The sequence below is a fragment of the Equus przewalskii genome, chromosome 31 (assembly GCF_037783145.1).
Source record: "Equus przewalskii isolate Varuska chromosome 31, EquPr2, whole genome shotgun sequence".
NCBI classification, from domain to species: Eukaryota; Metazoa; Chordata; class Mammalia; order Perissodactyla; family Equidae; genus Equus; species Equus przewalskii.
Window position 1 is genome coordinate 29,504,563 of NC_091861.1, and position 22,319 is coordinate 29,526,881.

Consider the following 22,319-nt stretch of genomic DNA (forward strand, 5'->3'; position numbering starts at 1 on the left):
GAGTTTCTGAGAGTTAAGCTTTCGTGACCCTGGGACGTGGTCATTTAAGTACTGAGAGCAAGACTAGGAACCTTTTGGAGACGAGTGAGTGTCGGTGAGCTCTGCGCTGGGCAGCTTGCAGGCCCGTCTGACCTGGCCGCTCTGTGACTGCCTGCCCCTCAGAAGGGCACAGTCCTCCCCAACCCCAGCAACCCACCAGGGTACAGACGGGCCTTTCAGGGGATGTGTTTTCTTGGTCTGGTTTTTGGCTTTTATTGCTTTTTCATAAAGAACACATGTCAGAAGCCCTTTATTGAATGGAAAGAATTGCAGGGCTTCCCTCTGCTCTGCGTTTCCTTACATGTGGAATGAAGGCCGACTCTTCACTCTGGAATGATTCATTTCAAAGGAGAAGTTGAGGGTAAAAGATTCATTTTGTGGTAAAATCCCTAATATGTCCACCCAGGAGCATCTGTACAGGAGTCCTCGTTAAACGTGAGTTACCTTCATTGATCCGCCCCATCCCCAAAGCAGGGGGACGATTTTCACATCACATAAATTAAAGCAGGATCAAGCTGGGAAAATGGGAAGAGAAAGGAGGTAAGTGACAAAGAGCATCCTGCTTCCTTCAGAACTAACTTCTCACACACCCCCCGCCCCCAAAGAACGCTGTGGCCCCTCTGGGTGCTCAGTAATAAAAAAAAAACCATATAAAACACGGATAGCAAATGAAACTGTGATGGAGGCTGCTCTTCCGTCTTGGCCGTGTGCTGCTGCTGGTCCCCTTTGCAAACAGCTTGTTTGTCTAGCGTGAGATTGGAAGTCGCTTAAACTGTGTACTGGGGGAGCTTTGGGGACAAAAAGGAAAAATAAAATCTTTTTTAAAAAATAAATAAATAAATAAAATATTTCCTTTGGTCCTTATTTTCATAAGTAGCCCTGAAAATGATTGCTGTGTTCCAACCTCTTAGTTACAAAAGGAGGAACAAGGATCTTGAATAATTTATAGTTCTTAATTGTTTAATCCTTGACTCGCTGCCTTCTTCCCTAAATCTGAACTAAAATACTATATATTGTGACTACTCAGAAGTCTATAAACTAAGCTACCAAAAAAGCTGATTTGTGGGAAGCAGCAGCAGAATTTTTGAAAGACTAGGTAATGTCTACCAAACTGTTGACAGTCTCCTTTGGGCCTTGAGGACCTTGTGGTTTGGAAGCCATGCTCACCTTCCAAAAGGACCTTTCCCTGCTCTTGCGGTATCTGATGAAATGGGCAGGGACTGGTAAGGGGTTCTTTGGGCACTATGCCAAAGGTAGAATCTTAGAGATGGCAATTCTGGATGACTGAGCATCAAGTTTGGGGCCACTTCAGAAAAGTCTAGGCCTAAAGTTTCTGGCTAAAGTCATACAACATTTATTTATTGATGTAAACATGTCTTAACCTAGGCTCAATTCTGACATTCACAAGTGCTAATAGAAAGGGTCTTTCTTTCTTTTCTTTTTTTTTCCCCTGGCGAGGAAGATCGGCCCTGAGCTAACATGTTGCCAATCTTCCTCTTTTTGCTTGAGGAAGATTGTCGCTGAGCTAACATCTGTGCCAGTCTTCCTCTATTTTGTATGTAGGATGCCATGTCAGCATGGCTTGGTGAGTGGTGTGTCTATGCCTGGGATCCAAACCCACGAACCCTGGGCCTCTGAAGTGGAGCACACGAGCTTAACCACTACACCACCCACCGGGCTGGCCCTGAGAGGGTCTTTTCTGACCCCTTCAGCCAGCAGCACTCCAGAGTTTTATTCTGCTTTCCTGTGTTCTTTTTTGTAACAAAAAAAACTTGAGAAGTGTAGATGGGAACCGTGTGAGATTATGAACTTTACTTTTAAAAGCGATGAGACTTGGCGTGATTGTAGCATGGTAGAGTAAAGCCTCTCTAGGCTTTGCAGTCAGTGGAATTGGGAGAGCCATCTTCAGCAGCTGTTGGCAGTTGAGGACAGTTTGGTGGGTGCCTCCGCCCGGTCCTGGGCACGCATCTGTGTTTGTGTTCTCCCTCAGGAATGAAAACAGGTAGTGTGCTGTGAACCAAGGGCCAGTGATGTCCTGTGCGTGCACGTTCTCTCCTTCCTCGTGTGCTCTTCTCTCCTGCTCAAAATCTTCGCTAGGTGCTGTTTTTTTTTGTTTGTTTTTTTTTTTTAAAGATTTTATTTTTTTTCCTTTGTCTCCCCAAAGCCCCCCGGTACATAGTTGTATATTCTTTGTTGTGGGTCCTTCTAGTTGTGGCATATGGGACGCTGCCTCAGCGTGGTTTGATGAGCAGTGCCATGTCCGCGCCCAGGATTCGAAGTGATGAAACACTGGGCTGCCTGCAGCGGAGCGCGCGAACTTAACCACTCGGCCACGGGGCCAGCCCCAGGTGCGGTTTTTTTAAAAGATGTTTTTTAATCACTTTGATCTATCCTGGGTCAGTACCAGGACCCATTCTGCAGGCTGGGGGTCGTTGTTGAATGGCGAATACAGCAAGCAGAAATAACCAAAGTGTTTTTTCTATGAACTTAATAATTATATCGTGTTTGGCCAAAATGTAATATGCTTACAAATTCTACAGCCTGGAGCAGCTACAGTCCCCTCTTCATGTGGTCGTAAACCACAAACAAAAAAGATCTGGCGATCTTAGATTGTCAGTCTGTTGGAGAGAAAGGGGCACTGTGTTCTTCACTTAGGAAGAAAGAGTTGGAATTCCCAGCTCCTTTCTCGAGATGATAGTAGGGCTGTCCTGCTCCTTTTAGTTGGAGCATTCGGTGCCATTCGAGGTGTCTCCAGTCATGCCACAGCAGGGGTTTGCAGGGTGCTTCGGGGTAGTCTGAAAGGCGGTGTGGTGAATCTGGTGGTCTCACAGACACAAGAGATGGTTCTGGGAATTGCATCAACACATGGAGGGAATAAAAACTCCTTCCCTCCTAGAGAGAACAGATTGGTGGCTACCAGGGGAGAGGAGAGGTCGGGGGTGGGCACAGGGGATGGCGTGGTGCACCTGCAACACGACTGACAATCAGTAATGTACAACTGAAATTTTACAAGTTTGTAACCTATCATTAACTCAATAAAAAAAATTTAAAAAAAGAAAAAAGAAAAAGCTCATTCCCTCCTGACTTGTGGTGGTGTTTGTCCACCAGATCCGAATCTTGTTCAGTAAGTAGTGATTTCTTGCGTGTGTGCAGGCAGGCAGAGCGCGTCTCCTTTGCCAGTGTGGACCTCAGGGGTGAGATGACTGTCGTGTCATGCCAGAGCAGAAGCTGCTGCTGCTCTCCTCGCCGGCGAAGGGCTTGCACTGGCTCTGTGCTCTTGGCTTTCAAACGATGTGGACGGTGGCCCACCGTAAGACATCCATTGTACGCTGTGACTCGGCGTACGTCTGAGTGTATCCTGTACGACTGGAGCAGTGCTTCACGGAAGCGTTCTCTTCCTTTACCATGTGTAACGCATGCTCACACTTGCTCTTCCGCTTCCCTTTCTGTTGGTCTGGTTGTGGCCGTATGAGTGATTCAGGACTCCTCGAGAGTCTCAGGCCACGGTCACTGTGCCTCCGGCCCAATGACTACCCACTGCCATTAACAAACTTACATCTGTCATGAGACTGTCTTTCAGAAACTCTCAGAATTAGAAGTTACCTCATTTGCCCCCCTTTCCTACCCCAGGAAGATGAAAGAAAAGGTTTTTTTTTAACTTTTTATTTTGAGACAATTTCAAACTTACAGAAATGTTTCAAGAATGGTACACAGAACTCCTGTATACCCTTCACCCAGAGACTACGTGCAGACTTCACCATTGTCTAGTAATGTCCTTTGTAGCAGAAGAATGCAACCCAGGGTCACCGTTACACCTGGTTCCCAAGTATGTCTGGGCTCTCCTTGACTTTCATGACCTTGATATTTTTTAAAATAACAGGCCTGTCATGTATGTCCCTCAGTTTGGGTCCAGTGTTTCCTCATAAGTAGACCCAGTTTTTACCATAATGTCACGGAAGTGACACTTTGCTCTTCTCGTTGCGCTGGCAGTGTTGGCTTGTCGTCACTTGATTAAGATGGTGTCTGCCAGGGTTCTCCTCCGTACGGTTCCTTGTCCTCCTTTGTGACTAATAAATATTTTGTGAGGCGATAGTTTGAGATTATGTAAAATCCAGTTCCTCCTCCTACTTTTCCATGAGTTTTCGTATCACTTAATGCTCTTTTCTTGGATTGATTTTACAATATTTGCCCAATGGTGATTTTTCTAATTTTGTTACTCCTTCTGCATTCATGAGTAGGCATTCTACGCTGAGGAAGAGCTTTCTCTCCTCATTTAGTTTTTCGTTCTTTTGTTTATATTCGTGTGGACTCATGGACTCCTGTTTTATTCAGTGGGTTATAACTTGTTACTATCATCATTTTTTTTGATGCTCAAATTGCCCCAGGTGTAGCTTTTCAAGCAGGCCTGTCCTTTTGTCACTCCCCGTCATTCTGTCAGTGCTTCCTTACTTTGTGACGCGAGGGAACCAGGCTGGTTTGCCCTCCCTGCCCCTGCTCTGCAGTTAGCCGTTTCCTGTTCCTTTTGGTGGAGTGGCATTTGGAAACAATGATCTGGGCACCAGGTCTGTAAAATGCTGTGGGGTGTTGCTCTTCCCAGGCGCTCTTAGTGCGGTGCCAGGAAAGACATATGTAGGTGCATTTATTCACACACCCACACACACACATATGTACACACTTACATCTTTAGTTATTTATATGTGTATGCACACACGTGTGTATAGAATCATTAGTTCACACCAATACCTCCAGTTCCTGCATACCACCACAAGGTTCTGTCTAGCTTTCCCTTTTTTCTTATTTATAACTGCCTGCTCCCACAGTGAGAAACCTAGTTCCGATTGTCCTCGGTATGTTTACTTATTTGCTCAATCCCTGTATAAAGCACATCCCCCAACTAAACCGGGCTGCTGTCTCCTGCCGTACTTTTTCCTTACACGAGGACACTGCCTTCCAAGAAAGAAGATGGAGAAGGAGGGAGGAAGGCAGATAGGTTTTTCCTAAAGCATTTGAAGAGGAGACTCTGTCTTTTCTTTCAGTAGCCTTCTGCATAACCACGAGGAAAATGAGTGCATCTGAGCTCTTTGCTTAAGATTTTCATTTAGATCCTTACATGTTTTCTGAGTGCATGTGCAAATTGGTCAAGCAATTTTTGTGATAACTGCCCTAGGCTGAGCATGACCACATGCTGGGCGCTGTGCTGGATGACATTATATATATATGTATGTATGTTAGGCTTAAAACGTATGATAGCTTTGCAAGATAGACGTCATTTTTGAAGTGAGCCAAATAAGATTCAGTGAGGTTAATAAGGAACCTGACCTGGGTTTGAGTTTCAAGATATCTGGCCTCCAGGCCCACACCCTTCCCAGACCACATGTGCGGATGGTGGTATGTTGGTTGCTTTGGGAATCATCACTGGGGGGCATTTTACCAAACATCGTCACTCTTAAACCATAGTGTTTCATTTTCTTGACTTAAAATATAAGAGGAAAAGCTAGGAATTACTCAGCTGGCTCATTCATTTCTTCTTCTAAGAAGATTCCACTAGAAGACTACTTTGGGAGAGTCACTGGTCAGGATTCACGTCAGGAGGGGTTCTTTTGGCTTGCCCACACATTTGATGTGTGCCACCTCAAAGAACAGTGAACACCCACAGTCCCTTTGTTTGATGGTTCTTAGGTTTGTTGGAGACTGTTGAGCTGACCACGTGAGACTCTTCGTTCCATGACATTAAATAACCTCCGTAAGTTTGTGAATGTTTCTCTCTGTCTTACCCAGAAGAAAGAAAACAGATGAGCCCAACATCCCCTCCTGCTCATCTGAAATCAGTTGTTTTCTGGACACGTTTGCACAGTACTCCCCATGGAAGTCTGTCTCTGAGGCACTCTTTTACCAGGCTCTTTGGTTACTAAACCTGAATTTGAGAGAAACAGACTGGATCATCCCTGAGAAAGAAGAAGAGAGGGTGATTCTTTGTTGCTCTCAGCTATTTCTCCGTGCTGGTTGTCTGAGCAGAAATCCCATCTGGTTAAGCATCATCTGAGTTGTAATGTGAATGCCCTAGGTCAGAATGTTATAATTTGTGATAGGCCAGCGTGGAGAAAATTGTGGATTGTTTTAATCTCTGGATCCTCACTTGGGAATGGCGCTGGAAATGTGGTGTGCTACTTGAAAAGAGATTATCTAGTGACTGAGAGGCACAGACGGTGACCAAGGATACTTGCATTCGGTGTTTATTTTCACTGAAATGTGAAGGACACTCATGTTCACAGAGGAGTTAATGTCTTTTGAGTAAAAAAGAGAAGAATAAATGCTTCTTGGCCAAGCTGGAGAAAAATTAAATATATAAAAGAGCAAATGAACAACAGGAAGGGCTTAGATTTAACTTTCTGGAGCATTTCTCTCTGTCCCTGTAGCTCTGACATGTTCCTGTGAGTGTCCTGAGTACCCAGAATCTCCTTGAAGCATTTGGATTGATCCGTCTTTTCAGGCCCTCTCAGACACTTCCCCTTAGTCGGCGCTGACTCCTCAGGCAGGTGTATTTTGCTCTCCTCTCTGTCGCTGTGTGTCTGTCGCCACGTCCTGTAGTGGTTCCGGAACTTCAGTTCCCTCATCTGTAAGATGAGGGTAATGGACTTCTCAGCACGATTGAGAGGATCAGGGACAGGATGTGTGTTACAGCACTTCACCAAGTCTAAAGGAGTGCCATTGTTAGTACTGCCTGGAAGGACACAAAAGATGGAAGTGAAAAGAGACAGGGGTGACAGTTGGGAGCAATCAGCAGGCTTTTTCCATTCCCTCTTCAGTTGCCAATGAGTAATGAAATCCCTCTATAAACTTTACAGAAACAGATCAGAAGCTGGCTGATCAGAATTGCTGCTGCGTCTCTAAGGATAGTCACCTGGTGACTTTCCTTCTGGATGTTGATGAAATGTTCCTGCCTGCTCCTCCTCTACCAGTCACGCTTGCTGTGGGAACGTTACTACTGAGGCTTACATCCGTCTTTCCTTTCTAGGTGACGAGGTCTCAGAGGAGAAACTCACTCTTTTCAGGTGGCATTAACTATTTAAGCAGGTGTAAGGTGCATAGATCTGAATTCCCAAGACAACTCGCCTTTTAGACACAGCGTAATTCTGGTTTGTGGTGGAATTGGTCAGGCTTCCTAAGAAGTTTTTTATTTTGGGAATGAACCAGGACCCCTTTATAAACTCTGTTCACCTGTATTCTTCAGACCAACCCCCAAGTAGCTGATCATTTCCCTTGGTGTAGTTTCACAAAATGGGTCCTAAGAGTAAAGAGCCTATCAAGACACTTAGAGGGCGGAGAGTGGCGAACTGGGAGGGTCTGAGGAAGAAGTGTGTGGAAGAGCGGGCAGGTTAGAGCTTCCAGGGGCCCAGAGAGATCTGCGTTGTTGCCTTGGGATAAACCCTTTGGCTTAGAAGCCTGTGGCGTAGAAATGTTGGATAGGGTGGTAGTGACAGCAGAGTGAAAAAGATTAAATTTGAGATGTTTCGAGGCCAAATCCAGAATCCTTCAACACCAAGCAAATAAATTCCTTTCTTCTTACCTCCTACTCAGGCCTGTCATCCTGTGCCTCCCCTGCCGTCTCTCTTTTCTCTCTTCATTTCCAACCCTCTTTCTTTCCCTCACCTGTACCCCCTTTTGCATCTTGGTCTTCCCTGATTGTGGCATTTTGGAAACCCTGGTGTGCCGTGTACGTACGGACTCAGCCGGGAAGGTCTCTGGTGTGCAGAGAGCCTGCTTTGCAGTGGCCAGAGCCGCACTTTGCGGGGCTTCCTCAGGGCAGCAGGAATGACGTGTCATTTTACTGGACGCGTCCAGCCTGAAGGTGCTTTGACAGATGGTCTGTCTGGGCTTTGTTAGTTACGAGATCCAGGAGTTGAAAAATCCCCCTTCTCGTATTTGGAGGAGTGTTCAGGAAAAACAGCCTCCGAGCCTTAGGCTGTCTGACGGAGGCGGTGGGTCCCAGGAGCTTGGTGGGTCTTGCTCCTGAGCGCGCCCCCGAAGAGCCTCCCTTCATTGCTGGAAGCTGCAGGCTTTCCTTTCCTCCTCCAAGTGGCAACCCACATTCTGAGTTGAAAGTGAATCTTTGCCCTTGGCTCCTCTCCAGCATTCCTGGCTCGGCGAATAGGGATTTGGAATGTCAGAAAACAGAGGAGGAGGGAAAAGATGTGTGTGTGACTGTGAGTGTTTATACGTAAGAGCAGCTCCGTCTGGGAGGACTTGGGGAACTTGACTTCCTCAGACTGCTGCTTATAAACTCTTGGTTCCTTATTTATATTTTTTTGACTTTTTAAGTTGTTTAACCTGAATTTATCCCGGAAGTTGCAAACCCCTTCCAGCCCAGTGGAGTCAAGCTAAGGGAAGACAGCATGATTTCCAGAGGATTTATATTTCTTCCCTCTGGATAAAGGACGGTAGTTGTTCACGGGCTCGTCCTCCGGCAGGATCCACGGTCGTCTTTCTTCTGGGACTTACTCTGGTGTCATCAGGAACCTAGACTTGGGTTTTATTGGGGAACAAGTCTCAATACGAGATGTCCTTCGGGAGAATCGAGGACTCGATCTAGGCGTGAGCGGTGTGTCTCGGCACAGTACCCTCCACCGTGAGCCGCAGCCCCGAGCACTGTGGGGAGCTGGGCTGGGGCTCCTGAGGGAACACGCCTCCCAGACGGTCGAACCGTGTGCTGCTGAGAGCTGCAGACTGTAATTTACAGCGTGGCTTTCATCCTTTATTTAGTTCTGTCCAAAGTCATCTCGCATCGGCTCGAAAGGAGAGATTCTGTGAGGGTCACCCACAGAGGCAGTTGCCCGGCGTTGTGTGAAGAAGCCAGTGGTTGATTGTCTGTCTGCATCCTCAGGAACCATGTCCTCTTTATATACCCGAAGTAAAGAATTCCCTCGGAATAGGAAATCCCAGTCTGACTCTCCCCCTGCGTCTCCCTCCCCGACTGCCAAGACGCTCCGAGTAAGCATCATTTTTTATTTCCTTATGTTCATAGTTGTGTCAGACATGTAGAACGTGTGTGTGTGTGTGTGTGTGTGTGTGTTTATGTATAACCTGGGGAGTCAGGTTTAGAGCAAAGGCATTTCAGAGCATATGGGAATCAGTAGAGGAAAAAACTTTCAAAGGCCCTGTTAGCTTTTCTGCAGGAGGTCGTGGTTCCTGATACCTAACGTCGTCTTAAGTGAAAGCAGACTCCAGTGTGTCAGACTGCGATTTCTGTCTTTTAGCTTTTAACTGTCAGTTGTAAACTACTTAACAGTAAGATTTTAGAGTCCTTGCCACTGTATCTTACGGGTTTTTCTTAATTTCTGTGACTATATTTAGTTGCTCCCTTTCCTGTGTTTTATGGGTCAATATTATGTTTCAAGAGAAAACGCCCCCAAATGGAGGTTTATGTACATCATACTTCAATTACGTGCAAGTTCAGCATGTACACTGGTGTAGGTGTGTGTATGTATATGCCTTCGCTGGTTTTGTGTGTGTCAGTGATACAGAGAGAGAAAAAGCACAATGCGCAGGGAGTCCTGCTCCTCAGTCAGCCCTCAGGAAAGGGTGTGCTTAAGAAGCCAAAGAATTCACTCCTGGCTGTTGACAGCCAGCCGTCTGGAGGTGTTGGTAATGTCCTGGGCAGATCCATTTGAGACTTTTCTTCCTTTTCTCTAGTGAATATTTCTGTTGAAGTGATTTGCGTGTGGGCATTTGCATCTGATTCCGTGTCTTCCTCTGTGGGAAGTGACCAAAGCAAGGAGTGGTACCAGGAGCAAGCGAGGAGAGGCCCTGATGGGCATATTAGGTAGTGGACAAGGAACAGCTCCTTCTTAGGGAACGAGACTGCGCTGTGCTGCGTACGCAGAGGCAGAAGAGGGACGGCCAGCTTCCTTATTTGGGGAGCCGTGGGGAGAAGAGCTGCAAGAAACCCAGAATAGACAACTGTTTCTTTTGAGGGATTTTCTGTCCCTTTTCAGTGTCCTTCTCATGGTGTAAATTACCATGGAGTGGGATTTCTATGTGGCATGTCGCTCCAGGACAGCAGCCAGGGATGTTTAGTGACCAGAATACAAAAAGAATTCTGTTACCAAGCTGTTTCATTCAGAAGTCCCTTTCGTGAGAGGACCGAGAGGGGCTCTGGTGTGTGTGTCACCATCGTGGGTTCTGGGAGAGCCTCTGCAACACGAGGCTGCCGCCTCCCTCCTCTGAGGAGCTGCGGGACGCTCCCCCACAGCTGTTGGGTGTTTGTTGGGGGCTCCCACCTGAGGTCCACGAACTGAGCACTTTTACTTCGCTTCATGTCCCCGTGTCCCCTTCCCTCCTGCCTCAAACTCAGTGTACCTTTTGATGGAAAGAGTCCCGGCTGACATCTGTTCGTCACAGTGACCACCGTTCCCAGAGCAGTGTGAGATGCCTGCTGAGCATCCAACAGAATCTGTTTAGTGACGTCCTCTGTCCCTTCTCTGTTTGAACCATTTAGAGTTAAGTAGGACTTCTTCCCCTCGTCTCAGTCCTAACAGCTGCCATCCACCCTTCCCACCCTCATTGCACGCCCCCCCCCCGACTTTTTAGACAGAGGTCACAGTGGGAGAGAATTTGGATTACGGGAAACCAGAACATGGGTGGCTTTCATAAGAGACTGCTTCCCAATTTAGCGGTCAGTGGCTGTGGATTCCCACAAGAGCGTCAGCTTACTGTAACCAACTTCCAGTGTCCAAATGGGTTGTACTAGAGAGAGTGATTTTCATACATCACTCGTGTTCCGTTATGTCGCTGTGTCTTTAATGTCGGAGAGTGGAAGACATGCAAGACTAATTTGGAGGCTGTTGACACTTGGAACAGGTTATAAAACTAAGATTTACTTCCTGAAGTTCCACTATAGCCCAGTTTCCTCTCCTGTCCTGACCGGTGAGGCTGTACTTTAAAAGTGCTCTGAGCGCTCTTTAACAACTAGTGTGGTGGTGGTGATCTCGTGCTCATATCTTTCCAAGGCCTGGTTGTAACTGGCTCCTACTTAAGACAGACACAGGGACTGACATCTCTACTTCGTAACACAGACATCCTGGGAGGGCAGGGACCGGGGCAGTGTTCTAGACAGTCTAATGCCAATAAAACATGCACGTTATGTCCAGAATACCCCCCAAGTGCCAGGCACTTCACTTTCGTTACCTCCTTTAATCCTCAGCCACCTGAGAGGCAGGGATTGCTGCCCTGTTCTCCGTATCAGGAACCGAGATCCACAGGAGAGAAGTGTGCCCAGCATGGCTCAGCTAGTGGCAGCAGGGTCAGGTCTCTCTGACTCCAGGGCCCTTTCAGCAATACGCTGGAATACATATCAAATGTGTTTGAAGGTTAAGGACATGCTAGGGTCAAAGATGACAGCTAAAAGCTTGGGTGGCTGTGGGAGTGCAATGTTCAGACATGATGAGGACACAGGAAACTTAAGTCTTACGAAGGAGGGCAGCATCTACAGGGAGCCAATGACAGGCTGTACTGGATCTCCCACACCTGATTCTCGGACCCCAGTCAGAGCATATGAGATCACGGACTGCACAGAGCCTGAGACCTTGTGGGCTACAGGGTTTCAGACTTCTCTTAAAGGCAGGAGTGCTTGGGCCTTTGACAGTGAAGACGCCAGGCAGTGTCTGTGCATCTCAGAGTTAAGATCGGAACGGCTCTCTGTCTCCTCACCCAAACTCTCTGACGTGCATGTGCGATTTCTGCGAGAGATTGCACAGGGTAAAGAGGGAACCTCTGGAGCCCACATTCTTCACAATAGAGGCCCGGAACTTTAAGCCAGCATGGGGAAGTTTAGGATTTTTCTCATGTTGTTAAAGGGCCTAAATATTAAATGCTTCATACAAGGAAAATGTCCTCAAAGGGAATTTTAAAATAATGGCTGTTCATGTGGGGAGAATATTTAGGACACTTTGCTCTCGGTCACTTGTTCAGGACGGTGTGGGCAAACTAGACTGCTGCTCCAACAGGTGTTCTTGTGACTTGAGAAAACAAGCAGCAGGATGATTTTTCAGTAACTAGAAAACTGAAACTATCTTATCATGCCTTTACTTCTAAACTCCCCACAGCAGCCGATGCTTCTAATGTTACAGAATTCTCTGTTTCTGTGCTCGGTAAACCTCTGACCCTTTTTAATAGTATAAAAATCGAACACTTGCCTAGAGATTGTGCAACTAACACCCTCCCTGATGAAAAAGCACTTAGATGTGGAAGATCATGTGTCCTCACCAGCTGACATTTTTGTTTACTTTCTCTAGTTTGTATTTCAAAAATGATAAATATTTTTTATTCTATGAACACAATTATACTATTAAACGTGGTTTTAAAAATACCCTCCTCCCTCTCCATAAGGAAGATGTCCATCATCCATCATGGTATCCCTACCCCCCATCCGCCCTCAGATGGCTCTGCTAAGTGCTGTTCCTCTCACATTGCTGTTTTGGTCTCTGTTGACCCTGAATAGTGAAATAATTTTTTTTAAACAATTCTTTTGGCTTTCACACTAGATTCATACTAGTTCAACCTCTCTTTTGTCTCTAAAAATTGGGGAGCTCTCTGAGTAACAGATCTGCTCATCTGATTTCTCACTCAGGGAAAGCAGAACAGCTTCCAGGTTCACTCTCATTCCTAACGGGAGCCACACCAGGTGTTTATTTATGGGAATTTGAAGGCTCAGCCTCTGTCCTCACACTCCGAAGCAACGGTATGAGGTGCTGGGTTCACACAATTAGCAGAAAGGCATTCTTTTGACATAATTTTCCAACATAAGAAAAAGTAGTAATCTGAACTGCAAATTCATTAGACACCTCTAGCTCCTGCTTTTTAATCACTGTGTATAGGATTAAGTCTCAAGTCTGTAAATTCTGTTAACTTAGAAACTAGTCAGTGTAGATGGTTTAGCATTTTTAAATCATGTTAAAAGCAAGAGCCAAGTAATCGTTGGTCAGTATTCTCAAATTATTATTTACTAATTTAACAAAATACTTTTCAATACAGGGCATATCCAAAGATAACAAAATACTAAAGAATGTGCAAATTGTAGTGCTTAGATGATATTTATTATATTGAATGGTCTTGAAGTAAGTGGGTCATCAGCTGAACCCTGGGAATCTTTCAGTTAGACAGATTTTCATTGAATCGGTTGGTATTTATAATAATAGGATTTGACCTGTGTCTGTAAACCAAGGTCCAGTAGCGTTTTCCCATTTAATCTGGATCGCTGCTCCTTCAGGCCTAGCATCAGATGAGCAAAAATACAAAGATTTTATAGAATATTTTTCACCCAGCCATTAATGTAAACAAAGGCAACAATTAGCTAGCTTGCTTTGTTTTGTAACCAGCTGTACAATCTAATCAGAATACATCTGATAGACAGTGGGATGATAACAGGTGGCTCCTTTCCTGAGAGTCGTCCACGTGGCAACGCTGGTTAACAGGCAGCGTGCAGCCTTGGGGGCGTCCATGCCGATGACCCTCTCTGCGCATCCTCTCTGCTCCCCTCTGGCAGCACCAGCAGTCCTTAGTGTGTCTCACCTTGGTATCTCTCATGCTGCATCTGGGCACGCCCAGCCTGGAATCCATTTTTCACTGCACTTTATAATCCGTTGTCATGGAGTGAGAAACATTTGTCTCTGCGAATAATACTAATTAAGGCTGCGATCTGTTAACCATTTTTTCTCTCTCTAATTAAAACCACTAGTGTATGAGAGTCTTGTTTTTTTTCAATTCCACTCAAGAAAAGTCAGTAAGCAATAATTTTTTAGCCCAAGGAATCTTCCTAAGCAAAAGGAATAAACCTGTAGGAATAAAGGTAGTTAACCCATGTCCTAGTTAACACTAGTTAACCTGTGTTAACCCATGTCTACATAAAGCTGGATGAGGTGGCATCTGAAGTCTTAGTCTGTTGACCAGAGAGACTGGGAGCTTCGACGGCATCACTTCCTTTCCTGGACTCTCCAGGTGACAACACAGAGATGCAAGCCCTGTCCTGCCCTTGGCCCTCTAATTTCCATGCTAGATGATGATCAGGGCAACCTGCCCTGAGTCCTTCCACCGTTAACATTCCATGAGCGTCCGCTCTGCAGCAGTAGGCCCCGTAACGGACACTGGCCTTCAGAGGTGGAAGACACAGTCCCTGCCCTCAAGGAATTGACAGTCCAATTGGGGAGATAAAAGAGAAGATCAAGAAGGAGAATAGGACTGGCCCGTGGTGTAGTGATTACGTTTGCACACTCTGCTTCAGCAGCCCAGGGTTCATGGATTCAGATCCCAGGTGCAGACCTACACACTGCTCATGCAGCCATGCTGTGGCAGGGTCCCACATACAAAATAGAGGAAGATGGGGACAGGTGTTAGCTCAGCAACAATCTTCCTCACCAAAAAAAAAAGAATGACACCAAAGGAGGGAAATTTCTCATAAAGACATATAGGAGCAGGGTGTTTGATGTTTTAGGAGCTCCACTGAGTGGTAAATGAATTAGCCTGATGTTCAAAGAACAGGAGAAGCTGGGTGGGCAAAGACGAAGGAGGCAGTGCATTACAAAGGTGGAAAAAATTTATGAGAAAGTATTGTATTATTCGAGAGCAGCAGATCAGCGTGGCTAGGACGGAAGGTCTATACATTTAGGAGTGTAGCAGGAAGTGGAGCGGGACACAGCACCACGGCCCAGCGTGTGGGCTCAGCATGTTGTTCTGAGGATTTGAGGAGTCAGCCTGTGATGAAGGATTGGGAAGTGGAAGTGAGGTTGCTGTGATCAGAACTGCCTATCAGAGAAGTCTCTCTGGCAGCTATGGACACTGGATTGTAGAGGGAGGGTCTGGGGGCGTGAGGGCAGCTGGCCCTGATGGCAGCGGGAAGTGGTAAGGGACGGGACAGAGAAGCCTTAGAGGGCAGAACTGACAAGACTTGGGATTGACAGAGTGGCGCAGGGGTGAGCCTGGGAGGGACAGAGTCAAGGATGGCCGCAGATCTCTGGTAAGGTGACCCCACAGAAATGGCGTGACGACACTGCGTTGGCGGTTGCAGCAGCTGAAAGGTGTTGGGTGGGAAGTGGTTTCACTTTTGGGTAAGTTGAGTGAGTGGTACTTTCAGAGGAGTATTCAGACAGTGATGCCCAGAAAGCCACTGGTCTGAATTCAACTTGGGAAAATTATGGGCTGAAACGTGGGGTTTATGCTTAAAGCTGTGGGGGCGGTGAGCTTGTCCCAGGGTGGATGTGGCGGCAGGAAAGGGCTGAGACTGGAACCTCAGGGTGACGGCTGCAGGAGCTGTGTGGCTGCTCCCGCGCTTTCTCCCGTCACCACCCCCAGAGTCACACGCAGAGAGACAGTCTCGTAGTCAGCTTCATGTTACAGTAGAAAGCTTCAGTTCTCACAGATCCAGAAATTTAGGAGGTCAGTTTAGGGTCAGTTGAGGGAAGAGTTTAGGGTTCTAGTTTTATTTTCAGTACATAATCAGCTCTGTGACCAGGATTGACTTTTCAAATTTGAACAAGTTCCCCAATTATTCAGCATTGTTTTCTACTTCTCAATCTCATGATATTTCGGTGAGCTGACGATTAATCATAGTCAGAAGACCAAAGGGGAACAACTAGAGTTGGCTTTCATCTGCCATCCCTTCTTTCTCCGCCCTTTTTGGTTTTGTTCTCAACCTGGCTGTTCTGCAGCAGGTGATGGTTATGCACAGCTCGGGTGTGAGTTCTCGTCACAGCCCCAGAGTCAGTGGCCTGCTCTGGTTACACCATGCCGGGAGTTCTCCCAGTGAGATGGTTAAAGACACTAAAAGCATCGTCGTCCATTACGAAAGCAGCATTTTGATATGAGCTGTCACATCTTTGTGTTGATATCCAAAATCAGCTTCACATGGTTGGTTATCTGGGCGAGAGTGTGTCTATCCAGAGAGTGAAATAATGACCTTAAATGTCGGTAGGTTAGAAAGGGTAAGTAGGAATTAGCCTGGATAACCAAAATCTACAAATAATCAGAACCCTTTACCTGAGTGCCAAGGAATTTGTTCAAACTTATTCCTCTTGCAGCCAACCAGCTTGGCAGAGCCAGAGGACCAAAGAGGGACAAGAGAGAGAATGGGAAACAGAAAACTGCGGTAACAACAGCTAATATTTATAGAACGTTTCCTGCACGCCAGGTGCTGACCAAGCACCTACGTTTACTGTCATTGAATGTTCATGATAGCCTTAAACACCAGGTACCATTTCCCTCATTGCACCTATAGGGACACTGAGGCAGAGAGAAGTTCACTGCTTATCCAGGATCATGCAACAAGTAAATGCTGGAGCCAGAGTACTTAACCGGTAAGCCACGTGGCTGACGTGAAACCACCCCATCTCTGTTAGATAGCTCCCGAGTTATTGCTGACGTCCCCGACTGTTGAATCCATTTTGAAAAGAGAGATGGTGATAATAAAACCTTTCTTAAAGGAGGAAAAGCCTCACAGAAAAATTTAGGAAGAGACAAGTCTAAATTAGTAAAAATCAGAATTTTACATCATTTGAAATAGGTATAGTTTTATTATTATTTTTTTCCAAGTAATTTTATTGGGATTATAATGCTTTATAACATTGTGTAATTTAGTTTTATTATTTTTAAGTATCTATGATAAAAGTGCTGCTAAGCAGAAAAGGTCTGCTGTGACCGTGAAGGTTGTGATCTAGAATCACTTTTAGTGAGTGTATTAATTGTGCATAAATATTTACTCTGGAGCCATTTATAAGTGCTCAAAAACAGATCCTTTAAGGTCATTTCTCTTGTTTGGTTTATGCTATTAATTTGCTTTGTAAAATAATTTTTAAACAGCTAGTGCAAAGATATGCTTCAACTCAGGACTGTTAAACAGTAACAAGTTCTGAATTACAAGAGCCTGGACTGCTGAGGTTTCTCTTGTCTGAGGGACCCGTCTCCTGCCAGAGATCAAGCAGACAAACTGCAAATGTGTCTCCTCTCCCAACAGTCTACACTTTAAAATACCCGTTTTGCTCTAAGAACAAAATTTAGCCCCCTAAATCCAAAGAACTCTGTGCATCTGAAGGCTCAGGGTACACGTGGGCTATAAGGGTCCTGTTTGGTGGAAGAATCAGAGAAAGCTTCAGTTCTTTATCCTTCAGAGCTGCCAGGAACACTTCGGGATAACGGGGGCCCTAACAAGGTCCCGACTTGGGCCACATTTCTTACAAGTCACCCGAGAAGGTGTCTTTCTTCATGACCACCCAGCTTGGAGACTCCAGACCGATGTGTCCGTGAGGCCTGTTCCTTCCTGGAGCCAGACCAAAATCCTGCATCGGCTTTGGTCTCTGTTCCCTGCATGTGCCAGGCAGTCTAGGGTTTGATCACCTCCTTGCGTTGCTCTCTTCTTGGTTTACGGCTGGGCTTATGTTTCCTCCTAAAGAGTCTTTGAGATCAGAGGGCCGTGTCTTAGGTTCTGTGAACATCCATTTTATTTCTCCAAGTACCACTCACAGAGCTGGGCACACAAAGGAACTTAGCGTAAATACTCACGAGCAAGAACGCTGCTGCCTGATTAAGATGACCTCGCTGCTCCGGTCCCATCTGGCCACCTGGAAGGAGTCAGAGGCCACGCACAGAGAACCCCGCTTCTGAAATGGAGGCCAGCCATAGGTCTTCCCGAGGCAGTCAGATTCCTCTTTATTGCAGCGTGCTGTGTCTGTGGCTCTGAGACACGTGAGTTTGGTTTCTGTGGGGACAGAAAGAGGAAAAGCTAAGAACAAAGCAAGTCCCTGACTTTGTGTGGAACCTACTTGGAAGTAAAAGGTTTTACCTCATGTTGCTTAGTTCCCAAGAATTTATTTCTTCTTGAAATGTGAGGTCTGGAGAGCCTCACTAACCCCTTTGCAAAGGTTGTGATTCACAGCCTCGTCCAAACGAAATTAAAATAACTGCCCTCCAGACAGGCTGCTGGGCAGTGACGTTTACCAGGTCAAACATCCGTCTCTTCCCAGCCTTTGGGCTCGGGAAGCTGGATGCCTAGCAAGTGTGACAGTCAGAGCAACATCTACTGAAGAGCCTTGACACAGTGGTGGGGACACCCAGACGCTGACTTAGAGACTTTAAAGCTTACGGCTTCTGATATGCAGAACCTAACAACATTTTGAGGGGGTGATCAGGCTGCTTCTCTCCTATGTTCACTCAGCCTGTTTTTAGAATCATCTGAATGTATTTCATGGGCTACTGTAGTTTCAGGTGGCTGTGCACACCAGTGTGGACCTAAAACTCTGAGCCATGGGGAAAGTACCAATGTATTTGAAATGTGAGAAATGTGGCCCCTGTGCTAGAGCCACAACTTTTAGAGAGACTCGTTCTTTTTGGTCATTCTCATCATAGATAGTATGCAGCATGTGAGAGGCTAAACAGAGAATATGTCTGAGCCTGCAAGTGTATTTATGCATTATAAGAGTTTATGAATGATCTTGAAATATAAAATGGCTTGCCTTGGATATTTTAGGGAGGCCTTAGTATATTCATATATTTCCTTCTACAATAACTCCATTTTGTGAGTTCCAAAAAATTAGAAATTCTTCAGAAGCTGTGAATATCCATGAAGAAAAGGTACAAGCCTGCATAGAAAACAGAGCTGTAAAATTCCAATAATATTTAGGTAGCATGATCTACAGATACAACAAAAGATGAGTCTGTTTCTATCATTTAATAGACAATGATTTTCTTTCAAATAGTGAGATGTACTAGAATATATGAGGTAACATTTACATCATCTCATTTCTGCATGCAATATTAAACTGATGGGGTATTAAGAGAGTGAATCCTAAGAGTTCTCATTACAGGAGAACATTTCCTTTTTTCTCTTCTTCTTTTTGTTTTATTAATATGAGAAGATGATGTTAACTGAACCTATTGTGGTCATTTCACAATATACATAAATCAAACCATCATGCCGTGCGCCTCACCCTCATACGGTGACATATGTCAATTATTTCTCAATAAAACTGGAAAAAATTGATAGTGTAATTGCAATCTGGCAGTGAGATCTTTCAGAAATATTAAACGGAATGTTGACGTTATTATTTGGTTTTGTTCCGTGTGTATGGTAAACACAAATCAAGGAGTATAATTTGATGAAGTTATATGTAATTAAATCCTTTCAAAAGCTGACCTTTCTTGGAAGTATACTCATGCACACAGACCTGCTCACATGGACGCACGCTTTTCCCAGCATGAGTTGGAGCTGGCAGCATTATTCTGATTCTGCATGTGTGTAATCACCCAAATGCAGCTCATTGGCCTCGTATTATGGCCACTTCCTACTTTGAGGATGTTATAGATAAACTAGACCATGTTTTTTTTAGGGGGGATCCTTGTGGTGGTTGGAACTTCTAAAATGGCTCCCCAAAGATGTCCTGGCCCAATCTCCAGAGTCCATAAATATGATGAGACAATTCTCCCATGATTATGTTATGTGGCACAATTGACCTTAAGATAGGGAGATTTGGGGCCAGCCCTGTGGCTGAGTGGTTAAGTTCGCATGCTCCGCTTCGGTGACCCAGGGTTTTACCGGTTCAGATCCCGGACATGGACATGGCACCACTCGTCAGGCCATGCTGAGGCGGTGTCCCACATAGCACAACCAGAGGCACTCACAGCTAGAATATACAACTGTGTACTGCGGGGCTTTGGGGAGAAGAAGGGAAGAAAAAGATTGGCAACAGATGTTAGCTCGGGTGCCAATCTTTAAAAAAAAAAAAAAAGATAGGAAGATTTTTCCAGGTGGGCCTGATCTGATTACATGAGCCCTTAAAAGCAGGGAGCTTTCTTGGCTGATGACAGACGGGGAAGCCAGAGAAATTTGCATTGTGTAAAGGACTCAGTGTGCTGTCACTGGCTTGAAGATGGGCCATGATGAGCATGAAGAAGGAATGCAGGAGCCTCCAGGAGCAGGGAGCAGCCACCAGTTGAGCCAACAAGGAAAGGGCAGCCTGAGTCCGAGAACCACAGTGGGTGGGTGGATTCTGCCAACAGCCTGAATGGGCCTAAAGGCAGATTCCTCCCGGAGCTCCAGAGGAGTGCCCAGCCAGCAGACACCTGGACCTCTGCCCATCAGGGTCTGAGCAGAGAGCCTGGTAGAGCCGTGCTGGGCCTCTGACCTACAGAACTGTGGGACGGCAAGTGCATGTTTGAAGTCACTGAATTTGTGGTAATTTGTTACAGCAGCAAGAGAAAACTAGTGCAATTAAAAATTTGATGATATTAAGGAAATATTAATTTTTTAGACATGGAAAAAAACACCTAATACAGGCCTCATCGTCGCTGTCCTCTACTTTCAAATCTTTGCATAAATCTTGAAAGTTTTTATTCCATCCCCCACATGTATTTCCAAATTGTGCAGGATCCCCAAATATATTACTGGAATAGTACAGACTCAGAAAGGTCTGTTTCAAAGCTAGAGACCAGTAGACTCTCCTTTCAAGTTTCCCAAGGCCCCCATCTGTTTGGGTTATGAAGCATACTCTTCCCTTAAGGTCGAAGCCTGGAAAACCTTTGTCTCTCTTAGACATATCTAGGAAACCAGAATATTCTCAAACTCAGAAAGTTAGAAAATTATATTAGTTTTCAGTTAACTCAAATGATTAGGTTTGCAGCAGCCCCGAAAATGCGCGAGGTCCTCACTGCAGCCGCACTCGCATCGTTGGCTCGTTCATCAGCAGTCGCTAATCTGAGAACGCGGGAGGGGAAGGCTGGTTCTCTGTAGGCCATCCCAGAATAGCTGAGATTGTTTCCCCTGGCTCAGCTAGTGCACGAGAACATGATGCAAAATGTTCTTTCTGCTTAGTCCCTCTTTAGGGAAAATGTAAATAGGAGATTTTTTCCCATCACTGTGGGGTCAGGCCCTAACTCCAAAGGAACGTAAGTTAGACCCGTTTCGGTCCTGGCAGTAGACATGTGACTTGGTCTCCTTCCTTTCCCTTGGGCCCAGCTTTCCAGAGCCACAATTTTATTTTAAACTTGGTCAAAAGAGTTTGGTTTTAATTATATGCCTTCCTGAACTCCCAATAACTTCCAAGTTAAAAGCTTTTGTAGAGATTTTTGTAAGCCAGTCTCTGGTGTTTTGAGAGCCCTACACATTTCACAAATCAAAACCAGCCTGGTTCCTGTCCCTCTCCAGGATTGCCATCTGAATTAATGGTGCCCTTCACTCTGTTCTTTTATGAGAAACAGGGCCCGACCAATGAGACTGTTATGGGAGAATTTCAAGAGGTATGGAAGGAAGGAGCCTGCCTCTTGGTTTTGGAGCACTTTTAAACTATGGTCTATCTGGCTAGTCACTCTTTTTATTTCTACTTTGTGTGTTCATGTTGGTTTCTGAGCAGCTTTTAGTCTCTTCTGCTCCAGAGTTCCATTCACAGTATCTGTTGCCCCAAATTGGGCCACAAAGGCTGTGAAAGTAATCTGTCTCCTTCAGACTCAGCAGCGTCTCATCTTAATGGCCAGGAGTCACTTGTCTTTGATAGAAGGTGGAACAGCAGTCTTCAACGAAACATTTCCAGAAGTTCCTTCTAAGACTTCCTGACTAGAGCACGTGATCCAACACATTTGTGTGTTAACCTGCAGACTGGGTAGAAGACTCATGCCTTTTCTACAGTCTATGATGTCATCACGTCAGATAAGTGGTTCAGACCCTCCGTAAAGAGTAGAGGAAGCGTAACTGTTCTGTTCTTAAAAGAAAGAACGAGCTTGCAGGGGAGGATGGGGCCATTCCCAGAATGTCGGTAAGAGGAGCCCACATTCCTAGCCTCCAAAAGATCATAGCTTTGGCCAGAGTCCCTGAGCCCTCCGTTCTGGGATGTCGCCTTGTTTCCTGCCTGCTAGGCCGACCTCTTGGAATCTTCTCTGGGAGAACCTTCAGATTCCTTTCCCCAGCCTGCGTTCTGCCTCTTTTGGTGTCGCTTCCTGGCTCCCTGTTCTGAGACCGCCAAGGCGAACACCCGTTCTCCAGACTCGCTCAGCGGTCTCCCTGCGGGGTTGGCCGTCAGCACTTTAGAACGAGAAGCAGCGTCAGCCGTACGGTGAACTGCACTCAGTCTGAGAGAGAGCAGGATGAAGAGGAAAAGTTGGGAGTTAAGTCTCCTCCATCAGTTCAGCACCTCTGCACCTTTTACCCAAGAAACCCCAATTTTTCTCTCTCTAAATAACTGTGTGTTTTCATCAAACCCCAGATTATCTAGGATAGCAAGGGGCCAAGCAAGACCATAGTTTCTAGAGGT

At 45.8% G+C, this 22,319-nt stretch overlaps 1 protein-coding gene and 1 long non-coding RNA gene across 25 annotated transcripts in view; both read left to right on the forward strand.

The window, feature by feature from the left end:
- The window catches only part of PPP1R12B (protein phosphatase 1 regulatory subunit 12B), a 206,036-nt gene that overhangs the window by 152,877 nt on the left and 30,840 nt on the right, over nucleotides 1-22,319 (forward strand). Inside the window, exons 20-21 of one of the 24 annotated variants that reach the window (XR_011535277.1) lie at nucleotides 16,304-16,382; nucleotides 16,885-19,121. The exons of 21 other annotated variants lie outside the window; for them this stretch is intronic. Coding sequence is in view for 1 of the 3 variants with exons in the window: in XM_070602206.1 (XP_070458307.1) it covers nucleotides 8,926-9,027 (102 nt within the window). In the remaining 2 variants the exon portion in view is untranslated. Of the gene's footprint in view, nucleotides 1-8,252; nucleotides 9,028-16,303; nucleotides 16,383-16,884; nucleotides 19,122-22,319 lie in introns of those variants that run through there. 2 more of the 24 variants (XR_011535276.1, XM_070602206.1) reach the window with 2 other exon arrangements.
- Nucleotides 810-3,107, forward strand: LOC139080627 (uncharacterized). The gene is made up of 2 exons (XR_011535280.1): nucleotides 810-2,136; nucleotides 2,388-3,107. It is a non-coding gene; the product is annotated as an uncharacterized lncRNA (long non-coding RNA).